This window comes from Pyrus communis, chromosome 5 (genome assembly GCF_963583255.1).
Source record: "Pyrus communis chromosome 5, drPyrComm1.1, whole genome shotgun sequence".
NCBI classification, from domain to species: Eukaryota; Viridiplantae; Streptophyta; class Magnoliopsida; order Rosales; family Rosaceae; genus Pyrus; species Pyrus communis.
Genome location: NC_084807.1, coordinates 7646141 through 7670717, shown reverse-complemented (window position 1 = coordinate 7670717; position 24577 = coordinate 7646141). Strand labels below are relative to the sequence as shown.

Genomic DNA, 24577 nt, shown 5'->3' with positions numbered 1-24577 from the left:
CATAGACTAAATTATTTAACCTTGTTGTATCAAGTTTATTTCTTTTATTTGTATGTATCCTCTCAAAGGTGCTCTAATTCGTTTCACTATTGGATGAACTTGTAGTAAATCCATCATTTGCAAATTAGGTACACCATTTCTATAAGTATACCACCATGAAACCAAAAAAGAAAAAAGCACACAATTAATAAAAAAATATTTATAAAAAAAATCACCTAGGCCGATTTTTAGAACACTGATTATATATACAATCTCCATTATCTATGTTTTCCCTGAGAAAATTTTGAAAAAAAAAAAAAAAAAAGAAATAGGTTTCTCTCTTATCTTATATTGTTTAAGTTGCTAAATTAAGAGTTTCTTAAACAGTTACCCATCAATTAGCTACTTATATGTCTGTGCTTGCAGCATTTTTTTTTTTTTTTAACTCTAATTCATCACCTAATTGTATCCAACATGCTCAAGATTTGCAATTGGTTAAAACTTTAAGGCTATGTTTGGGTGAGGATCCGAGGGATTAATGCTGAAAGGAGCACAAATTAGCGTGTAACATTATCTCTATGCTAAAACCCAAGCAGAAAATTACTGTTCATTAACAATACAAGGGCAAAAATGCCCTTCTATTCCTTAGTGTCCTGAGTTTTTTTTTTTTTTTTTTTTTTTTTTTTTTACCATTTATCCTTCACTAACAATTTTCGACCAAAAATATTATTTCGTGTTCGGATTATATTGAAAAATCTGGAAAAGGATCCTTGTCAAATCCTTTTTTGGGGAATCCTCTCGTAATCCTGACCGTTCATCGTACATCGTGTGGTCAGTTTTCGTTAAGTACTATTTATATTTAAATTTAAATTTTAAATTTTGAAATAATTTTTAACAGCATGATATATAATGAACGGTCAAGATTACGGTATTTCTAGATCACAGGAAATGGATCCGGCAAGATCTTGTTCGAAAAACCTCCCCTCCAGCCGGATCCCTGGAATTTTCCTTGGTTCCTATCACCCATCTCATCCCTCTGACCATAACAACCCCAATAATTCCTCTCCCCCTCCTTCCCACGCCTAATTCACTCAACCCTCACTTCTCTCTACCCCACTCAGACTCCCCCATCACCCAACACTGTCAATCTCTCTCATCCCTCACTAGTCACTAGTCTGCCTCTCCCATCTGTCCCCCCTCTGCAACTCTCCTTCTCCCTCTCAGCAAAAGCGACAACCACCACCATATCACCTCCAAACACCACCCAAATTCACCAAAAAATAACGTCCCTGGAGCATTTGCGCTGATTCCAGTTTCTTTAGTGATTTCCAAGAAACGCAGTCTGCGATGCCTGTTCCTTCCTGATTTAAGAAGATTTCTCAAGCGACTGTAATTTCGTGGTAAGTTGGCTTAAAGCAGTTCCAAAATTTGGGATATTTTTAGGATTGAACGGCATGGATATATATAGTTCGTTGATTGCCCTGGTGCAGTTTCAATTGTCGTTATGTCGCGGTCGTTGGTTACTGCTGTCTGCCTATGCCAGTGATGCCACCGATTTCTCACTTCTGTTAAATTTCAGTTTTTCGATTCAGTAGATGTATTAATGGAACGCTGGCGTGGAGTTTTAAAGGTCCCGTTGAACCCTAACGCCAGGACCTGCTACCAAGTTGCAGCATCTCTCTGCCTATCACCTGCTTCCAACACACTGACTGTAAGTTCTGGATACTCAACCTTTGAAGCACTTATTGCATTTTTCCATTACGCATATTGTTGAGATTATCGCATTTAAGAATGGGAAAAACAAGAACAAACTCCGGAAATCAAAAAACAAGTAACCAAGATAAATTACACCAAGAATTTATGTGGTTCAGCAATATGTGCCTACGTCCACGGGACAGTAACAACAATCTTTCACTATATCAATAATGCGTACAACCAATAATCATGCCAAATCTCTAGAACTAGGATTTGACGAAAAACCTGAAAGAACAAGAACAAGAAATACACTATCTCTTTTCTTTTCTCTCGCACACACTTTTCAATATTCTCTCACTGTAATCCCTAGAGTGGTATACAATTTATTGTTTTGCTCCCTCCAATTCAAAACTAGTACAATAGCCCCTTTATATAGACATAATAAAGGTCTTCTTCAATAAGGATTATTAATCCTAATTTGAATCTAGTTATGAATCCTACTCCAATTGGGAAAACAATTTAATCCTCTAAGACTATTAATTCCCTATAGACTTAGGACAACTTATCATGGGCTGAAAAAACCCAACACATATCTGATCACAGCTTCTGCTTTTTCTACAAAATGTTAGAAATACATCGCTACTAATTTCATATGAAGAGTAGTGTATAAGTGATGGATTATCCACTTTTTCTTCGGGGCAGCTCTTACACCTTACCCAATTTTGTCTCTTTTCTGACTTATGAAGACTTGGCTGTATCTTATACTTTTCCTGGGAAGCAGGTTCCTTCAGCAAATGCCATATTTTTCAATGGAGACCGAGTGGCAGGAACCGAGAATCCGGTGATCGAGAGGCTATCTGACTTACAAAATATAGCTGAAATACTGGTTTCAAAGATTGGTGGTTCAACCAATGCTTGGGTTATTGACGCTTCTGTTTTCAATGGGCCTTTTGCTGTGTATCGGGACTTTATTCCATCTGTTAATCAATGGGGAGAGCCAAAATCGTACTGCCCTATTGGATACCCGGCTTCTGGGACCATTATTTCCCTCCTGTCAAGTTGCCTTGAAGAGGTATATATCGTACTTCATTGGCCTCTTCAAAATTTTATATTTCTTCACTTGATGCTTATAGAAATAATTAAAGATATCAACCTAATGTAGTAGTGTTTCTGGAATTTCTTGGTTGTTTCCTTACGACATAAGTGGCACATTTATGGGGAAGAGGGGAGTGTTAGTCATTATGAATCTAAAATTGTACTATTTATGATCCATATTTTAAATTGAATTGGATAAAACGCATTTTATCTCTCCAACATAAGAGGCTATTAGACGATTCTTATCTCTTAAACTAAATTTCTGATGATGGCAGGTGAAGAAGGACAATGCGATACAGAAAGAACAACTCCAACAAGGAATATCCACATCGCATAATCAAACCAAAACATTACTTTTTGGATTTAGTAAGGGTGGTACTGTCATTAACCAGTTAGTTACTGAACTTGGGTTCTTGGATGTCAAATCCTCTGGAGGTGCATCACTCATGGAGGAAAAGCGAATTGGCGTGGAAGAAGGGATTCATATCGTACCTAGTACAAAAGAAAGCCTTTTAAGCAGCATCAGAGAAATCCATTACGTCGATGTTGGATTAAATTCACCTGGTGCATATATCAGTGACCAAAGTGTGATTGAGAAACTCTCAGAACGCCTGATACAAGGAGCTGCAGCAATCCGTTTTATCCTACACGGGACACCGAGGCAATGGCGTGACAACAGGCGAGCTTGGATATTCAAAGAAAAAGAACAGTTGGTTCATCTGCTGGAGTCTGAAGCTCAGAGAAGTGGAGGAAAATTGCAGGTGTGTGAGAAATTTTATTTTGCTGATAGGACTCCAAATTTACAGATGCATTTTGAAATAATTGAAAAGTTGGATTTGAGATAACAGCTATAAAAATGTAGACATGATTGCTGAGGTTATGCTATGAAAGTGGAATAAAAAAAATGGTAGTTTATAATAATGCATACCAATTTTTTTCTCTCTTTTTTACCAAATGATAAGGGCGGTGGCTCAGGCCGCTCCCTTAAGCGTCCCCACTCTTCGACAAGTTGAAATCGTGGTGATAGTTTATGGGCGGTGCTTATCCTTGGATGCAGGTTTCTCTTCGATTACCCTCAAGTCTGAGTCTGCAGTGAGTATATATGTACTTTAGTGTTGCTTGTAGCTCGTAATTTGGGTAGGTTTGCCTTGAATTGTTAATGACTTCCATAACTAGGTCCTTTTCTTAATGAATGCATTATTATTGTGGTAAAGAATAAACAATCAATCATTTTTATGATCAAATGATAAGTTAGTATTATAACATGAACTTGTAAGAAAACAACTCTTAAGCATAACAATTAACGCTAAACTGCGGAAAAGTAAATTATTATTGAAATAAAAATCTGTTTAATTACATATGGGAAATTAACAACTGATATAGTCCCACTTTTTGGAGGCAAAGTCAAATTGACAGTCTGAACAAAAAGATGCTGGAGTAAGCAAACTCCAGCATAAGGTGGCGGCATTGGCGAATGTAGTGGGAGTGGGTATGATGACGGTCATGATGGAGCGTTCCAAGGCAAGTTCGAACCAAGATAACGATACAGCAATGGTGTACAAGTGGGAGAAGAAGATGATGGGGTATTTAAGGGTGAGTGCAGACCATAGTGAGGAGAGAGCAGTGGGATATTAGCGGGATAAAGTGGAGTATATAAAGAGCATCGATTATCATAAGGAGATGGCCATGGAGTGTATGAGGGAAAAAATGGAGGAGCATCATAATAAGGTGGCAATGGAGTATAAGTGGGATATGATGATGCCGGTGCAGTACTGCTTGAAGGTGTAAATGGAACAAAATAAGGAGGCGGAGGATATCGATACAACAATGAAGTTAAAGCAGGAGAAGATGGCGGAGAAGGTAAAGGCAACAAAGTAAAGGTAGGAGAAGATGGAGGAGTAGTTAACGGCGAGGATGGATCACAAGGAGGAGGCAACAAAGTAAAAGCGGGAGAGGATGACGGAATAGGTGAAGGCAACGGAGTAGTTGACGGCGAGAACAGACAACAAGAAGGAGAGGGCAGTTCAGAATTGCTTTCAATGGAATTAGGGGTTGCACAAGGACTGTAAGGAATAGTTTCCCAAGACAAAAAATCGTCATCGTCACCACTCAGCTGATAATCAATACTTTCCCAGGAACATAAATCATCATTCTGGTCAACACCACCCACTTGTGCAGGATCATACATTGCTTTTGGTTCGGGGATTGCACTCTCTGGCTGGGGCATCGTAACAGGAATTGGTACCGGACGTCGGCTTTGAAACCCGGGATTGAATTGTCCTGTCCTCTCCATGTTGGAATCCATGATTGTGGAACAAGTTGAAGAAGTTGAGCACCACCGATTCGACAAATATTGAGTATGATATTGTAAGTTTAGGCTTTTTGTTTATATATATATTGACTAACTTCAGGGTTTATATATGTATATATAGGGTTTTCCCAACCCTAATCCACATGAAGAGAGGAGTCAAAGGGTTTTCCTAGACCTAGTCTATCTCTACTTTCTTACTTGGCCTAATCCGTAAATACTTGGGGTTAGGCCGAAGATCTAACATGTACCTGGGCTAGGTCAACATCTGCCCCAGCAATAAAACAGTTTATTGTCACGTGATATGTCAGCTTAATAATATTATATTATGTGGAGAAAAATTTGCAATAGCATTGTTTTAATATTAGACCCTTATATTGTGGTGACGGTGAATCTATTCATGTCTTTTCTGAATTTGGTAAATAAAAATTTGGTGTAAAGTTTCATTTGTGTGAGAAACTTTATTTTACATAAACTGATTTGTAAATGCACTTTGAAATAAATTAGAAATGGAGGTGAATTAAACTATTATACAATTGTAAATTATCATTACAGCTCTATTGAGGACAGAACATGTCATGCTCTATTATAATTTATATTTTCTATTCAAAGAAATAATTTGAAAATTTAAGCATGAAAATTTCGTAAAAATTACTTAATGGGCATCATATACAGATAAGATCCCCAATTAGATAATATTGTGTAACAATTTATGTTCTGGGATTTACATATACCCATAATTGCTGTTATAATTGAAATTGGGAAGGATTTTTTTTTTTCAAAAAATAAATACTGATTTGATTGGTTATGTATCAATTTGTAAGTGCTGTAATTATATTATATAAAAGAGGGTAAATTAATGAAGTTATTTACAATTAAATGATGAAAATATCGTGTTTGTTGTTTGTACTACACATGCATCAAATGCTTTCTGCACTTCTCATTTACAAGAATCACTAAAAAAAATAGTCATTGAATTGAATGAATAAAAGAGAATCAACATATAAAAAAAAAAATGTGTAGAAGTGTGCGGGAGAAAAAAATGAGTGGTAATAATATGTCTTGCTAAGCCGTCCCTTGGGATATTGAAATAGATTCTAAAAAGGGGAAAACAAAAGGGAGATCCTTTGGGATCTTGAAATAGATTCTAATAAAGGGAAAACAAAAGGGAGATAGATGGAAGAATCTAAAACAATACAAGTTGGGGTAAATTACATTTTCGGTCACCTTCAATTGAGAGGGCTAAAGGTTCAAAAGTAAAAAAATAGTCTGATTTGTCAAAAACTCATTTCTAATTGATGGTTGGACTATTATTATATGAAGCCCACCAAGCTATTATTTGGCCAAAGAAACATCAGGCTGACCAAATGTAGCCTCATTCTTAGATCTTTTTTGCGGTCTAGCTCCTTAATTGTAATAATTTATTCAAATTCAGTTGCTACATTTGAAAACATCGAATGGTATTTTAATTAAATTAACAACTAAATTTAATGGAGGCCTTTTAGCCAAAATAGTTTATGAGATCTTCACTTTGATCCCTAAGATTTGAAATCAACACAAGTAGTCTCTGAGATTGTCAATCATCAATCATTTTGGTCATTCCGTAAATAGTTATGCTAAATAAGGATTAAAATGACAAAATTACCCTCAATTTAATAAACAATAGACCAAAATAACTTAATAAAAATTGAGGATATTTTTATCATTTTATCCTTATTTAATGAAGATTTTTCACACGATGACCAAAATGATTAATGGTGGACAAGTTCAGGGATCAATTCTATCGATTTCAAATCTCAAGAACCAAAGTGAGGAGTTATGCAAATCTCAAGGACCATTTTAGCTAAAAAGCCTTTAATGTATAAACTTAAAACTAATAAATTGTTGAGAGGGTTATGTTTAGCCTATTCGGTTAGATATAATCTATGAGTATGGTCTGACACTGTTTATTTAAAAATAATTTCTTGCAATGTTATAATTCTCAACAGAGCTATAATTTTGGACAAAGCTATATTTAACCATTTCAGTTGAAGATAACCTTACTACCTCAACTTTGAATTACATAACAAACAACTTTTTTGTACGACAGTCCACATGGACCTCCACTAGTTTAGAGTCCAATTGGTGGGAGATGAGAGATGAGAAATCTTCAAATTTCTTTGGTCACCCTTCTCCTTCACATTATCACCCTCTCTTCCCCTGTTCTCCCTCAAATTTTCCATTTTCAATGTATCAAAATACAAAAAGAAATACCAATTAATCGACTTATAAATTACCCAAAATTAATCAAAATTATCAACAAAGTAAAGCAGTAACTTCACTAGCCAAATAGAAAACATAAGTAAGAAAAACAAAAACAAAAACAAATGTGTTAAGTCCTTATAGTTAGATTAGATATTCAGTATAAAGTTATAGAGGTATTTGTCGGTTTTGCTTCCCGAACTTGTAAAGAGCTACCAATTTTTCTCTTGAACTTTAATTTTGCCAAATGACCCTCCTGAATTTTTATAATTGGTCAATTTCTCTCATGAACTATAACTTTAGCTGATTACGCTTCCAAAATTTTATAAATAACCAATCCCCCCAAGTGTTGAATTTTAAAACTTTTCATCCAATTTTTATTCATCCGATTTTCCATTCTTTTTGCCCCATACAATGGTCATGTGGTGCCTATGTGATCAAAATGCTAGTGTCAGGAGGAGAATTGGTTATTTGTAATAGTTCAGGAGATAATCGGCTAAAATTAAAGTTGCGTTTATTCAAAACATGTCTCGTTATGAACACATTCGCGTTGTCATCAAGTTTCGCTTACAAGAACAAAACAATTGTGCAGTTCTGTGTACTCTCATTCATCTCAGAGATTATGATGTTGGACATAAGAAACGAAGACGAATCGCAAACGTTAAACCAGTTATAGCTGCAATGTTTTGTGCAAAACTAAACGTCATGGATATTAAACCTTATGGAAAGCACAAAGTTAAATGAGTACATGTTTTATTTAGAGAGTTACTAGATCCACTTCATTGTCTTATTTTCTCACCCACGTTATAATCTCATCCACTTAAAAAATTAAAATATTAAAATATTATTTCCTCACCCACTATTATTCTCAAAATAACCTTTAATATATACATACATATGAAATTATAAAATTGTCTCTTAAAAAATATAAACAAATAATATGTAAATGAAAACTATTAAGGTTTACAAATTCAAATGGAAACGACAGAGGTATCCAAATTCAAAAGAATTCGACAACGACAAATTCAAAATTTACGATGGACAAATTCAAATTACCCACACACAAATTATTCTTCTACCTTTTTAATGGAAACATAATCTTCTACCTTTTCCGTAGAAGTGTCATCTTCCACCTCTTAAATGAAAAAGTCATCTTCTAAGTTCATTGATATTTTTTTTACTTTCTTTGAATGAAAGGAGATGAAAATATGAGTTAGGGTTTACGGTAGACAAATCGTTTCCCACACCCAACTTTTTTTTTTTTTTAAATTAAGCAAAACAAGATAATTAATGTCCTTATCAATCTTTTTGCAAATGGATAAATTTGTAATTAAAAAATTCATTAAAATGTGGGTGGGAAGATAAGACATTGGAGTGGGAATAACATCACTCTTTATTTAATGCTTCCAGGAAAAGAAAAAACTAGTACCAAAGCTAAACAAAAAACTCACATTCTTTTTTGGAAAAAGTTTGACTGTAGCAAAACTACAGTCAAAACTCCCTCAACTTTTATTAAACAAGAAGTCCAAAATTACAAGCAAACCAAAGGCCCAACTTACAACTACACACAACCAAAAAAGGGCCGAAACCAACAGCAAAACATAAAGAGGCCCACAACAGTGAAGCCCAAAAAAACACACAACAGCCAACGAGAACTTCTACTAAAATCTCCTCCACTAACAGAGATTCAAGCCAGCCACCAGAAACGACATCCACCACCGAGTATCGCCGCCTCAGACACGACCGCCAACCCCGAACAGCAACCAGATCATAGCCATTAACAGGAGATAGTTGGCACTAAAGAGGGATTAGCCAACTACCAGTAAGAAGCTCGTGGAAACCCATGAGCAACAATGTCGAAAACAATAGACAACAAGGAGAACGTGGTGGTGTGGTACACCCGAGCCAAGAAAAACACCTCAACTCTACACACGAACTCAGAAGGAAAAATGGCTGAAGATCAGATTGAGGAAGAGATGAGGAGAGGTATATTGATGGCAGATGAAGAACAGGACAGATCCGAGGGGAAAATAGGGAGAAGCATCAGGAGAAGCAAAAAGAGAAGAAGAATAACAGAAGAAAGAGGACACGATAGAGAAGGAGAAAAGAGGAGAAAACAAAAGAAGAAAGAGAAAAGTGGCAACCGAGTCCAGCCGAAGCCAGAGTCGACGCCTGAGAAGGTGGACAAGATGAAGACCCTCACCAAAAGGGAGAAGAAACTCTTACAGAAGGAGAGAAGGTCTCTCACAGAAGGAGAGAGAGTAGCTCCAAAACTTTCTTGAGGGAAAGCTTAGTCAACTTTGGCTTTGGGTTTTGTTGACAGGGTGACAGCTTCTGGCTCCCCACCTTTGGTTTCTTCTATTAATACTAATTAAGCGTATAACATAAATCATAAATTCGTCGTCCACTCATATTATAACACATAGATTTATAAACGATATGTAATGGAGTTCCAGCATCAGACAACTTTTCTTCTTGCATAATGCCTCCAATTCTTTGGTACAGCACCAGTAATCCGGATGGTGTGAGAGTGGGTTGGGCCCAATAGTGGGCCAAGTTAGCTTGACAAATCAGGGGGTGGGGTAGGAGAAGTTTTTTTGCGTTTGGATCTGCATGGCTGAGGTGATTCGGTTTCTGGACGTTAAAATTCCTCTCGTCCTCAATTCTTGGTTAAGTCTTTCTTGTTTTAATTTGATTATTGGGGGGCTGGAAGGTGGATTGGAATTTCCAATTCCAACAATAAAAAATTTTAATTCAAATACTTCTAAAAGAATGGGATTGAAATTGGAGACTATGAAAATTTCAAATTTCCGATCTGTTTTTTTGAAAGGTTCCAAACTTATGTCAATTTAATTTATAGTTAGCTATTAAAATAGAGACATTTTTACTCTAAAAGTTACTCCTAGTACTATTTACTTACAACACTTTTTTTTTTCTTTTTAATTAAAACTCAAAATTTTCAAACTATTTTCATTAGTTTTCTTATTAAAATGCACGTATATTAAAAAAGATAATCATACTCTTTTCTTTTGTGTATGATCAGAGTTCTATTCATCCCTCAACGGTTCTTTGTGCTATTAATACTTCAATGGGAGCTTTCTCTGAAGCTGTCCGTAGGCCTTCACTGGCCCCTGGAACTCTACTACTCAGTGATCGAATGTCCAGTTGGTTCCCTCTTACCGTGCCCTATTCATAAGTCAATGTCGATGCTAGTTGGTCATCTCGGACATGCTCTGGTTTTGTGAGGATTTTCATTCGGGATGTTGAGGGTTCTTTTGTGGCTGCACGAAGGCATGTTATTCGCGCTCCATCGGTGGGCGCTGCTGAAGCTGTTGCAATCCTCAAAGTATGCTAATTTGGTCTAGCATTGGGACTTACACAGGTTGTTGTCGAATCGGATTCTCATCACTCTATTAATGCTCTGTTAAACTCGATTGAGAATGGCAGCTGGGAGGCTTACCCTTCTTTAATGCATGCTAAACGGTTAGGGGAGTCTTTTCAAGACTGTCGCTGGTTTTGGATTCCAAGATCAGCCAACATGGCGGCGGATTTTGTTAACTGAAGCAGCCAGCCATTGTAGACTTGTTAACTGAAGCAGCCATTGTTGACTAAAGAATTAGGAAATCAGACATGTTTTCCATTGTAATTAATAAAGTAGTTGTAAGCTGTAAAGTAAGGTATAGGCAGTAGTTTCATAGCAGTGTTTTTATGACTTCTTGTACTGGTTTCATACCTGATCATCATTGCTTGTATTCCTATATAAATCCTCCGATTGGGAGATGAATAGATCAAGAAATTAACTCTATTTTGGCATGGTATCAGAGCCATTCTGATCCAAAAGGAGTTTCTATTCTAATTAACCTACTGGCACTACTGCCATCTACCCCATAAGACCTGCAGAATAGCAGGCCTTCTACTTTCATACGAATCCAATCTCTCTTTGGCCATATCTGCCAACATCACTACCCATATTGAGCTTGTTAACCATACATTCCACTGCATCTCTACCCATCTTCTGTCCATTTGCAATATCTCCACGAACCCATAAAACTTTCCAAAAAAAAAAAAAACAAAAATTTTAAATACTACCCCATACCCTATAAACCATACCCGTTGGAATCACCCAACAAACCCGTGCCATTGCCTCTTCCTCCTTGCATTTTGTTCCTGCATCTCTCTCAGTGAGACTGACTCTCTATTGTTTCAATAAAGAGAATTCGTTGCAGTAGTAATAGGTGACTCCAAGACCACTGTTTCAGCTGCTGTTACACAAAATGATATGTCTCTGCATATCACCCCAGACAAGTTGGATGGGTCCAACTATTCCTCGTGGTCCCAAAGTGTCCGCATCTACATCACTGGCAGAGGCAAATGGTCTTATGTCAGTGGAAAAAATAAGGCACCAGCAGAAGCCGATGCGTTGTATGCTATATGGGAGGAAGAGAATGCCATGGTTCAATCTTGGCTTCTCAACTCCATGACTAGAGATTTGCGGGCCATTTTTCTCCGACTCTCTACTGCAAAAGATGTTTGGGATGCTGTTACCCAAACTTACTCAATTGAAAAAGATGCATCAAAATTATATGAACTTCGCCGTCAAGCACTGGCGACTCGCCAGAATGGTGAGCCTTTATCTGCATATTATGGTAAACTCCAGCAAACATGGCAAGAAATAGATTTCTTACGTCCTGGAAAATTGAAATGTGCTGATGATGTTGCTGCTCGAGAGACAGAAATTTCAGAAGAAAGATTGTATGATTTTCTGGCTGGCCTTGATCCTCATTTAGATCATGTTCGCAGTCAAGTTTTGACTCAAACACCTTTGCCATCTGTTCGTGTTGCTTATGCTCTTGTGAATGCTGAAGCAAGTAGGCAAACCATTATGTTGGTTGGCCCACAAGTGGAAGGATCAGCCATGGTAGCTGCTCCGTCTCGATTTCCCCGTGGAGTCTCGAATTCTCGATCAGGTGGATCTAAAGTTACTGATACAAGGAAGTGTACTTATTGTGACAAGGATAAGCATACTAGAGACACTTGTTTTAAGTTGCATGGATATCCTGATTGGTGGGTTCAAAAGAAGGAACATCAAAAGAAAAGCATTGTTGGATCACAAGCACACCTGTCTACACCAACGCCTTCCGTGCCTCGAGTAGATCAATCTGCTCACTCAGTTTCTCCTACTACTGCTTCCACTTCCTTAGTCGACGCAGGTAACTTTGGTTTTGCCTTGAACACCACATTTGGTGCTCCAAATAAACCTTGGATCATTGATTCGGGGGCTTCTGACCATATGACCAATAACTCTTCATGGTTTGCTTCTCACACTACTCCACCTTTAAATACCGTTAAAGTTGCTAATGGTATTTCCACTCCAGTGCTTGGAGCAGGCTCCATCTCATTAACACCATGCCTATCTCTCTCATCTGTTTTACATGTTCCTAATCTTTCTCACAATTTGCTTTCCATTGGTAAACTTACAAATCAACTAAACTGTCTTGCCATCTTTTCTCCTACTCATTGTTGGTTTCAGGATATTCGAACGAAAGCGTTGATTGGTCATGGTAGAGAGAGGGGAGGTCTATACTACTTGGACTTACCACCAGATTGTGAGAAGACAAGTTACAGTTGTCAAGTGGAAGCTAAACAATTTGAAGCTTCTAAAAAATTTTGGTTATGGCACAAAAGATTGGGACATCCTTCCTTTCAGTACCTGCAATATCTATTCCCTTCTTTATTTTCTAAAGTCAAGGTTTCTAATTTCCATTGTGAAACTTGCATCTTTTCTAAAAATCATCGTGTCTCATTTCCTTTAAGCTCCAATAAAAGTGATGTTCCTTTCTCTCTTATTCATTCTAATGTTTGGGGACCATTTCATATTCCTACTCATACTGGTGCTAAATACTTTGTCTCTTTCATTGATGACTGCACTCGAGTTTCTTGGGTATACTTACTAAAAAGTAAGAGTGAGGTTATGTCTGTTTTTCCAATATTTCATCAAATGATTCAAACCCAATTTAATGCTAAAATTCAAGTTGTTCGATCTGACAATGGGAAAGAGTATTTGCATTATGGACTTGGAACATTTTTTCAACAAGAAGGTATCATTCATCAAACATCTTGTCCACATACTCCTCAACAGAATGGTATAGCAGAACGTAAAAATCGTCACCTCTTGGATGTGGCTCGATCTTTATGTTTTGCTATGCATGTTCCTAAACGTTTTTGGGGTGATGCCATTCACACAGCTGTTTTTCTTATCAATCGCATGCCATCACGTGTTCTCCAATTTCAAACACCTATCCAAACCCTTTCCCAGTATCATTCTCTTCCTTCACTCCTTCATATTCCTCCAAAAGTGTTTGGTTGTGTCTGCTATGTTCATGTCCACATGCAAAATCGTGATAAGTTGGATCCTCGAGCCATCAAATGTATGTTTATTGGCTATTCTGCTACTCAGAAAGGGTATCGATGTTACTATCCTCCCAATGGGAAAATTTTTGTCTCTATGGATGTTACCTTTCAGGAACAAGAGGCTTATTTTTCAGAGGGAGATTCGGTCACTTCTCTTCAGGGGGAGATGGGGAGTAAGGAGGAAGAGCAGTGGCCACTTGACATTGGTGGTATGCATTCTTCGGATGAACACTTGTCTGATGCCGGTGATGGTCCAAACTTGCCTAATGATGAGGCAAAGAGTGGAGAAATATTGAAGGTATATAAGAGGACAAGAAAATGGGGAGATAAAGGAAAAGAAAAAGAAAAAGTGGCTGATGAGATAGACCACCCACATATAGATCCCCTCATTGACCAACTCTCTGACCAATCAGCTGCTACTTATACGAATTATCCTGAGGTAACCACTCATTCTCCTTCTCTTCAGCCTACTATATTTGATGAGTCCAATCATGAGATTTCATTAAGTGCTGATCCAAATGAACCACATCATGAGTCTGGTTCTCGTTATCCTATTCGAGAAAATCGAGGGATACCCCCTGTTCGTTATGGTTATTCTTCTACAAAGGGTATTCAATATCCCATATCTAATTTTGTTTCATCTCATCACTTGTCAGACTCTTAAATAGCTTTTGCAAACCAATTGTCATCAGTCTCAATTCCTAATAAGTTACAGGATGCTCTTAAAAATCCAAAATGGAAAAAAGCTATAATTGAAGAGATGGAAGCTCTTCGAAAAAACTCCACTTGGGAACTGGTTAAACTTCCTGAAGGCAAGAAACCTGTTGGGTGTAGATGGGTGTTCACAGTAAAGCATAAAGCTGATGGTTCAGTGGAGAGGTACAAGGCCAGATTGGTAGCCAAAGGTTATACTCAAACCTATGGCATTGATTATCAAGAGACATTTGCGCCGGTAGCAAAGATCAACACTATTAGGGTTCTTATGTCATTGGCAGCAAATCTGGGGTGGCCTCTACGATAGTTTGATGTGAAAAACGCATTTCTACATGGAGACTTGGATGAAGAGGTACACATGGATCTTCCTCCTGGATTCACTACCACTTGTGATATTGGCAAAGTATGCAGGTTGAGAAAGTCCTTGTATGGATTGAAGCAATCACCAAGGGCATGGTTTGGCAGGTTCGCTCAATCAATGAGAAATTATGGGTTCAAGCAAACTCAGGCTGACCATACCTTATTTCTTAAGCATGATAAAGGTAAACTTACAGCCTTAATTGTTTATGTGGATGATATGGTGGTTACAGGTAATGACGTCGAGGGAATTCAAAAACTTCAAATGTATCTAGCCAAGGAATTTGAAATGAAAGACTTGGGTACTTTGAAATATTTCTTGGGTATTGAAGTTGCAAGATCAAAGCATGGCATTTTTCTTTCTCAAAAGAAATATGTTATAGACTTATTAACTGAGACTAGGATGTTAGCTTGTAAACCTGCAGACACACCAATTGAGCAAAACCATAGATTAGGAGACTATCCTGATCAAGTTTCGGCTAACAAGGAAAGATACCAAAGATTAGTTGGGAGGTTGATTTATTTGTCTCATACACGACCTGACATAACCTATGCTGTAAGTGTGGTGAGTCAATTTATGCATAGGCCAAGTGAAGCCCACATGGATGCTGTACAACGCATTCTCAGGTATTTGAAGTCTGCTCCTGGAAAAGGCTTGATGTTTTCCAATCATGGACATCAAGAAGTTGAAGGATACACTGATGCAGATTGGGCTGGGTCAGTAACTGATCGCAGATCGACTTCTAGATACTTTACATTTGTTGGAGGAAATCTAGTTACTTGGCGCAGTAAGAAGCAACATGTAGTGGCTAGATCCAATGCTGAAGCTGAATTTAGTGGTATGGCACACGGCGTGCAAGAATTGTTATGGCTCAAGATTTTGTTGAGAGAATTGGGTTTCAATTCTACAAAGCCATCAAATCTTTATTGTGATAACAAAGCCGCCATTAGCATTGCTCATAATCCAGTTCAACATGATCGTACTAAACATGTTGAAGTGGATAGGCACTTTATTAAGGAAAGGTTGGTTGATGGTACCATTAACTTGCCTTATGTGAAGAGTGATGACCAGCTAGCAGATATTTTAACAAAGGCAGTGTCAAGTAGGATTTTCCATCTTTCACTCAGCAAGTTGGGCATTCGAGATATTTATGCACCAACTTGAGGGGGAGTGTTAACTGAAGCAGCCAGCCATTGTAGACTTGTTAACTGAAGCAGCCATTGTTGACTAAAGAATTAGGAAATCAGACATGTTTTCCATTGTAATTAATAAAGTAGTTGTAAGCTGTAAAGTTAGGTATAGGCAGTAGTTTCATAGCAGTGTTTTTATGACTTCTTGTACTGGTTTCATACCTGATCATCATTGCTTGTATTCCTAAATCCTCCGATTGGGAGATGAATAGATCAAGAAATTAACTCTATTTTGGCAGATTTGTTGGCGTTACAGCGGTCCATGCAGATGTGCAATGTTTCTTGGGTCAATAGACCCCATCTTCGTTAGTTTTTGTGCTTCAACATGATGGTTTACCCCGTCCTCCGTGAAGGACTAGGGGTAGCGGAGGGGGCGACAGAATAGCGTGGCTATGATGTCTTCCTTGTAACTCCCTCTGCTGTCCGGTTTCTCTTTTGCTGTGCTGTTTGCTTGCCTCGCGGTAGGCTCTCTTTGTATGTTTGGCTTCTTAGCCTGGGTTATGTTATTCCCATTTTCCTAAAAAAAAATATATATATATATATATATATATATTAATAGAGTGAGGGAATAACTGAAAAAACTGCCATTCAAAATTGCAACGAAGCATCTAATTAAGAGAGTGAGGAGGAGTGATGAGAGAGCAAGTATGGAGATGGAGCTCATTGGAAAGAAAATGCCTAGACCTTCTCCAGCAAGCAAACACAACTTCTTCTCTTCTCCAAATCCATGCTTTTATGCTCCGAAATTCCCTCGATACCAATGTCAATCTCCTCACCAAGTTCATCACAACCTGCTCTCATCAAAACCCAATTGCTCTCATTCGACACGCCCGCCGAATCTTCGATCAGAGACCCAATAAAGATGACACATTTCTGTGCAATTCTATGATCAGAGCTCACATGGAAAACCGGCAATTCGGTGAATCTTTCACACTATATAGAAATCTTAGGCAGGAATCGGAGTTCAAGCCGGATTGCTATACATTCACAGCTCTGGCGAAGGCGTGTGGTTTAGATATGGCCATCTGGGAAGGACAAGAACTTCATTGTCAAGTTGTTAAGATTGGGTTGAGCTTAGATTTGTATGTGTCAACGTCGTTGGTTGATATGTATGCAAAGTTTGGGAGGATGATTTGGGCAGGGAAGGTGTTTGATAAAATGACGCACACGAGTCAAGTGTCGTGGACAGCTCTTATTTGTGGGTATGCAAGGTCTGGAGACATGAGTAATGCAAGGAGGCTTTTTGATCGAATGCCTGACAAGGACTCAGCTGCATTTAACGCGATGATTGATGGTTATGTCAAACTGGGAGATATGGGCTTGGCTTGCATTTTGTTTGATGAGATGACGGATAGGAATGTGGTGTCTTGGACCAGCATGATTTCTGGTTACTGCCATCACGGTGACATACATTCTGCTAGATCACTTTTTGATGCCATGCCCAAGAAGAATCTTATTTCTTGGAATGCGATGATCGGAGGTTATAGTCAAAATAACCAACCCCATGAAGCCTTGAAGTTATTTCAGGAAATGCAGTCAACTACATCGCTAGAATTGGATGGTGTGACTGTTGTGAGCATTCTTCCAGCTATTGCAGATTTGGGCGCCTTGGTTTTGGGTCGTTGGGTTGACAAGGTCGCACGGAGGAAGAAGCTTGATAGGATAACTAATGTTGGCACTGCGCTTGTTGATATGTACGCAAAATGTGGTGAAATTAAAAAAGCCAAGAGACTTTTTGATGAGATGCCTGAAAAAGAAACAGCTTCCTGGAATGCCCTGATAAATGGATTTGCAGTCAATGGTCATGGCGAGGAGGCACTGGAGATATTTTTGGAGATGCAGAAAGAGAACTTTATGCCAAATAATATTACCTTTATCGGGGTTTTGTCCGCTTGTAACCACTGTGGTCTAGTAGAGGAAGGGAAAAGGTGGTTTAAAGCAATGGAGAGCTTCAGGCTCATCCCACAGATTGAGCATTATGGTTGCATGGTAGATGTCTTGGGAAGGGCAGGATGCTTGGAAGAAGTTGAGAAATTGATTGAAGTCATGCCTTATGATGCTAATGGAATAATTTTGAGTTCTTTTCTTTTTGCATGCAGCCATTATGGGGATGTCACAAGAGCCAACAAAGTGTTAAAGAAGGTGGCCAAGCTGGAGCCAGGGAATGATGGAAACTACGTAATGCTCAGAAATTTGTATGCCAGAAAGAGAAGGTGGAGTGATGCGGAGGAAATTAAGAGGTTGATGAGGAAGAATCAAGCAAATAAGGAGATTGGTTGTAGTGTCATAGAGGTTAATGGTAGAATCGAGGAGTTTGTGGCTGGGGACAGGGTGCATACCCATTCAGAAGCTATACATTTAACATTGCTGCAGGGTTGGAAGCATATGATGGGGGAAGGTTCGTATTGAATTTATCATTTTATAGAAACGGGGTGAATTTCTTATGAGTATCGAGAAAAACACAAACATATACCACTACCAACCCATGCCATGCCAGTGCTCATCTTCCATCATCTTAGTTTGATAACTTGTATTGGGCTGTTGTTTATTTAGGGAGGCTTAATATTGTTATCAATCACTCGGCACAAAAAACTGCGGAACAGGCCAAGTACAAGTTTCTGCAGACTTAAAAGACTCAGATCATTCCTTTCTTACTGTACAGATACTATGGCACAGAGTAGTGTATCATGTATACAGGGAGGTTAAGTGTTTATCAAGTCCTACCGTAAATCATACAATGGAGAGCAAAGACTTCTCCCTTTTAGCAGCGACTTCCATAACTTTTTTTGTAAACTTGTTCACCAAACAGCTCGCTTATTAAGCAAGAAAGAAGGAATATTTTGGCAACTGCAAGACACCTCTGCAGAGGGAACAACTTCAGATGCCCGTCCTAAGGTAGCAATTGTCCAAACTTCCAAGCTAAGAAGCAGATTTCAAATGAGGGTGGAAATTGGAAAGCCTAAGATCAGATACCTTGCTTGCACCTACTAAACGGGACATTCACTAAACCCTCAAACCGCTCTGTCTCCTCTCTCTCTCTCTCTCTCTCAATACATATATACATACACACATTGTTTTGGACCTGCTGGTACCGGGATTCTAAAGAATGGGACAGTCTATGAGTTTCATGGGATTGGGAGGAGGTTGGTTAATTTTCTTTTTCATGTTATATAGTTTGCATCCGGTGTTTTTAGTTTCGTGTTTTTCCTCTCACAAACTATGTTTTCATTTCTCAAATTCTTTTTGCAGTAGTTTTTTCTTTCTTTTGTTGAAGATACTATGTTAAATAATTTTATGCAACTCTTCTAATGGTCTTGAGGTGTTTATAGGGCTGCGATCCAGCCAGATGCTAAACTTTTTAATGGGAAAGGTGTACCAGCAGTTCGTCGACAAGGATATCCGAAATTTTGAGGATTTCCAGTTCGCCATTCTCGATATTTTCAAGTAAGCTTATTATACAAGTTAGCGAGAAGTAAAATACGTGATTTTGAAATAATAATATACAAGATTGAACCCAAATCACCTAAACACTGTAACTTTTGTTTTCAGAAGTCCAGTTCAGCATTAGCAACCAAAATTGGCCCTTTTTTTCACAACCAAACCAGCAACCATTTATGTCATTATCATGGTTTCTAGTTTTTACATGAGATTATGGTTAAGTTATCTCTTATCCGATCACTATTCGTTTTTAGTACCAAACATATCATACTAATCCTATCTGCCAAACATCGCCACAGCAGAATGAACACTCTTGTTTTAATCAGCCTAAAGCATATTGTTAGAAACATAGAACTAATCTCTAATAAGTGTCTTTTTCTTTATAATTGACCTAAGTCATATTCTTGCATTTTATTATGACCCAAATTTCATTAGATTTCCTAAATTTTGGACGAAGAATATCAAGCTATAAATATGCCTCTTCTTTTTTCAAGTACAAGTTTCTTGTATGTGTTTCTGCATCAAAATGTACCATCACACAAAGCATCTAATACTTTGCCGTTGATACAATCTTACCCAGCACTTTCAATTCGTCTCTGCCCGGTAAACACTACAATGTGCCGTCCCGTGGGGAAATCGAGGTTAGTTAAAATTGACCGTGCGTCTTCACTTGCCAAGCTTCTCTTCTCTAACACACTATCTATTAGCAGGCTATGTTCATAAGTTGGAAAAATGCCAGTGTGCAAGACAGGAGGAACATCTTCAACCAATTTATGAAGGAGAATGTAAGGCTAAGCAAGGTCGATAACGCTACCGTGATAACAGGAGTTGTAACGCCGCCGGTAGCCATGGCTGCTAAAAGGGCAGGGGAGGGTGTGCCCCAGCTCAAAATGATCAAGGCCATTCCTGACGTCTTTTTCGTGCCATCAGCAACAGTGTTGGCTCTCATTTCTGTTAAGATTTACAAAAGAATTTTCACGGGAAAAAATGCATCTTCGACACAGTCCGAACCTGATATCCAGACGAAGACCGAAACCATTGGCGAAGCTAGAGCACCGCAAGGAGGTGCTGCCGCATCTTCGGTCATCGGAATTCACCATTTGGAGCTAGCTCCAGCTCCCCCATAGGAGGCGTTTCACCTCTGCAGTTTCTCTTTACCTCTGGATAATGTATATGTATGGTTTTAACTACTCATGCCATTTTATTTCCTTTTACCATTTACAGTCTCTGAATTACTGAAGTATGAATATGTTTAGAGTATCAGAATTACTCTAGTATCTTTCTGCTGCTGAATTGTTATTTCTTGGTTTATAACAAATTTGACAAGTGTATGTATCTATTGAAGTAATTAAAATGAGTGGTTGGATTTCGAAAATGTGCCTCGAAAAGATGTAATATAGAAGAAAACTAATTGTTTGTGAGACATACACTTAACAAATATGTTGTAACTAGTTGAGTGCTTTTGGTTTTAACATATTGAGTAAAGTACAAAAAACTACCTCAATTATTGGTGTCACGACACTTTCATACCTCATCTTTTAAAATTGACAATGTCATACATCATCTTACGAATTTGTGCCAATGTTATACCTTCCTTAACATGCCGTTAATTTGTCAATTAAATGCTGATGTGGGCAAAGATGGGACCCACTCATTAATCCAACTGGATTAAAAATAATAAAATATAACTGGCGTGGCTAGAGATGGGACCCACTCACTAATCCAACTGGATTAAAAAATAATAAAATATTTTTTTAATAATTAAATATTCAAAAAATTAAAAATTAAAAAACTAAAAAAAATAAAAAATCGCCAAAAGGATCCGGCCAATCCTTTCCTCCACCCGCACAACCTTTTTTCTTCTTCTCTTCAACAACCATCAAACCCTTCCCCGTCCCCCAACCTTCCTCCACCACCCTCTCTCTATCCTCTCTCTCTCTGGGCAACCTGCAATGTGCAACCCCCAACCTTCCTCGCTGCCGAAGCTCGAGCAGCTTCACACCTCAGCGCGAATCGATTGGAAGGCGAAATTCCAACCCAAATCGGCAACCTCACCAGGTTGAAATGGTTGGTTCTTTACAACAACCAGCTCAGCGAGCTCGACAATAACCAGATCTCTGGTTCGATACCGATGAAGTTCGGAAACTTGTCGAACCTTTCTCTTCTCTTCTTGTGGCAGAACAAGCTCGAAGGAAACGTTCTGCCCTCGATTTTCAACTGTGTGAATCTCGAGGCCATTGATTTGTCGCATAACGGCTTGACGGGGCCGATTCCCGAAGGGCTCTTCAATCTCCAGAATCTCATGAAGCTGCTGCTGCTATCTAATAACTTCTCCACTGAAATTCCGCCGGAGATCAGAAACTGCTCGTCGCTGATTCAGTTTCGGGCCAGCAGCAACAAACTCGCGGGAGGGATTCCGCCCCAGAAAGAGAGGAAAGAAAGGGGGTGGTGGATGAAGGTTGGGAGGACGGGGAAGGGTTTGGTGGCTGTCGAAGAGAAGAAGAAAAAGGATTGGTACGGGTGGAGGAAAGGGAAGGCCGAATCCTTACGCTATTTTTTAGTTTTTTTAAAATTTTGAATATTTAATTATTCAAAAAAAATATTTTATTATTTTTTAATCCAGTTGGATTAGTGAGTGGGTCCCGTCTCTAACCACGTCAGCATTTAACTGACAAATTAACGGCAGGCTAACGGAATGTATAACATTGGCACAAATTCGTAAGATGAGGTATGACATTGTCAATTTTAAAAGATGAGGTATGAAAATGTTGTGAAACCAATAGTTGAGGTAGTTTTTTGTATTTTACCCTAACATATTTGTGTTGAAGTTGTGAGGATGAATAATCTACTTTTGTAGCATGAGAGTTAATTCACGACTCAAATGAGTAGTGACCTATAGAAATTTGCAAACCACAGCCTTTCTTTGCAGGACAACCATATATGCCAGCAGTGGCGAAGATCTTTTCAATTTCGCCCTTTTTCCACAATTTATGGCTTCGTCACGGATCAAAACCTAGGCATGCTCATAAACTCTTGAAGTGTGACGCAATCATGATATTCAAGTGCTGTGTAAACAATACAGTTGTTTCTATTCTGTATACCGATCTGAAACTTGAATACTGAAAACCAAATCAAAATTTTGGTTGAATACTGAAAACCGAACCAAAATTCGGTAAAATACCAAAATTTTTTCAATATTTTGGTTCAGGATTGAGATTGGTTAGCCCAATACATACAAATTCTATTTATCAACATAGTTCTTTACACAAGTTATAATTTTAAACTAACAAACTAGTAGCAAATCATGTTCATCATTTTATCAATGTATCATTAGTAATTATACTAGCAAGCCACTTAAATTAAAAATGCTGCAACCAAAATAAAATAAGTTAAGTTACAAACCGAAAAACAAAAATTTAAATTACAAACCAAAGTTTCGAATGAATTTAATATTATTTGTTCGAACTTCAAAGTTCAAGTTCATAAAGATTACCCCTGCATCAGTGGAAGCCGCAAAGATTGAGTACATTCGAATCAATATGTTACACAAAGGATTTAAGGTACATATAGAATGCATATTATCAAGCTTTTAAGGGGAGGTATCTCCATTTTTTTCAAAAATATATTTTTTCAAAAATGGAAATTAGTTGTGAGACTCACTCTACATCGAATTTTAATGATCCGAATCATCTATTTTGTAAGTCTCTATTCATAGATCATCCTTGCAAAAATTCGATTCCATCTGAAATCATTTGCCTGTTTAATTATCAAAATGAAATTTCCTCGTTTCTTACAGAACAAAGTGTTCGTCACTTTCCTTGAACTCAATTAGATGTCTCAAATATTTCCGATTTAACTAATATTTTGTAAGGGTGATCTAAGTGATGCAACTTGAAAAATAGATTGTTAGGATTCTTGAAATTCGATATGATGTGGATCCCACAACAAATCTCCATTTGAAAAAGAAAAAAAAGGAGAATCTCTTCCCTTAAAGGCTTCTCCATATAATTCACATACGAGAGTACTTGAAACACCAAATATTATTCGGGATCGAAGATAAGAAAGCTTACCGAAGATGATCGCCTTTGTGATGATTACTTTTGTGATTATCCTTTGTCTTCTTTTCTGGGGCACAATAGCATCTCAATATCAATGTCAATGTGATAAGTGATTTCCCATAAAGAAGCTCAATTTACATCATTATTCAACTAAAAACATACCAATTTAGTACGAGTCCATGCTGAGATATATTCTAACATGAACAAGCTCTGTGTATAAATTTACGCTCAAGTACTATAATCACGTCAAACTAGTGTATTACACCTAATGCAAACTAGTACAGGCTTGCACTAATGGATCTATTATGAGTGTAAGTGCAATGTGAACATACAAATTAAGCTAATCCTGGCTGCAGAACAAGTACTAACACAAATGAATTCATATGTAGATGTGCAGATAAAAATATTCACAAATCTCATAAATCACAAGATTAACATCAAATAAAATAATTGCATTTTCTAAGTAAAAGAATGTCATGATAACAAAATATTTCATATAAACACTCTCGGATATCATATATCATATAGGTTGGAAACAAAAGCCTACTCACTGATGTGTTGTCGGATTGTAACTGCGTTGCCCTACTTAGCCTCTGAAATTCTCGGGACTAGTCTCTCCGATATAGGAAACCACTATTGGTCATTATCCCACTCAAAACTCATAATTACTAAGGAAAAGACTCTTAAGTTTCCTTTTGTTTGCTCGTGTCAAGTGTTAAAAGTGCTTGAAAAAAACTCAAATGCTGCCACACGCCGGTGGTCAGTCGTCATCGTTGGTGGTGCAGTTATCCTCGTAGCTGCTAGTGGTGCACGTATGCCTGTACTTGCCACTGATGGCAAGTAAAGTGGTTTACTACTAGCGGTGTGCTCGCTTTTAACTGCGTTAAACATGTCAACGCATAGCGTTAAAGTTTGATTTTAACGCAATATTTCATCGTCATTGTGGGATATTCGCTTGTCTCCTTCCTCTCGCTAATTGTCGGAAGCTGAGTTTTTTGCCAGAATTCTTCACAGAACATAACAAGCTCACAACCCAACTATTTTTTTAATGTATAATATGTCAAAATGAAGATTGGAAGGAGAGGAATGA

At 37.9% G+C, this 24577-nt stretch overlaps 2 protein-coding genes across 5 annotated transcripts; both read left to right on the top strand.

Moving 5' to 3' along the window:
• The first annotated feature begins 993 nt into the window (after positions 1-993).
• Positions 994-5228, top strand: LOC137734671 (uncharacterized). Of its 4 annotated transcripts, none has more exons than XM_068473936.1 (4): positions 994-1690; positions 2456-2746; positions 3045-3530; positions 4174-5228. In XM_068473936.1, exons 1-4 carry the CDS (start codon positions 1583-1585, stop codon positions 4180-4182), a joined length of 894 nt encoding a protein of 297 aa, XP_068330037.1. In that variant the 5' UTR covers positions 994-1582; the 3' UTR covers positions 4183-5228. The 4 variants fall into 4 exon arrangements, with proteins under 4 accessions (XP_068330037.1, XP_068330036.1, XP_068330034.1 ...); XM_068473935.1 differs by having other exon boundaries at positions 4168-5228; XM_068473933.1 differs by having other exon boundaries at positions 995-1379; positions 1559-1690; positions 3045-5228.
• Positions 5229-16576: 11348 nt separating this feature from the next.
• Positions 16577-20844, top strand: LOC137735439 (pentatricopeptide repeat-containing protein At2g44880). Its single transcript, XM_068474863.1, has 4 exons — positions 16577-19134; positions 19321-19435; positions 20010-20070; positions 20140-20844. The coding sequence occupies exon 1, from the start codon at positions 16625-16627 to the stop codon at positions 18398-18400; it is 1776 nt and encodes a 591-aa protein (XP_068330964.1). The 5' UTR covers positions 16577-16624; the 3' UTR covers positions 18401-19134; positions 19321-19435; positions 20010-20070; positions 20140-20844.
• Positions 20845-24577: the final 3733 nt, after the last annotated feature.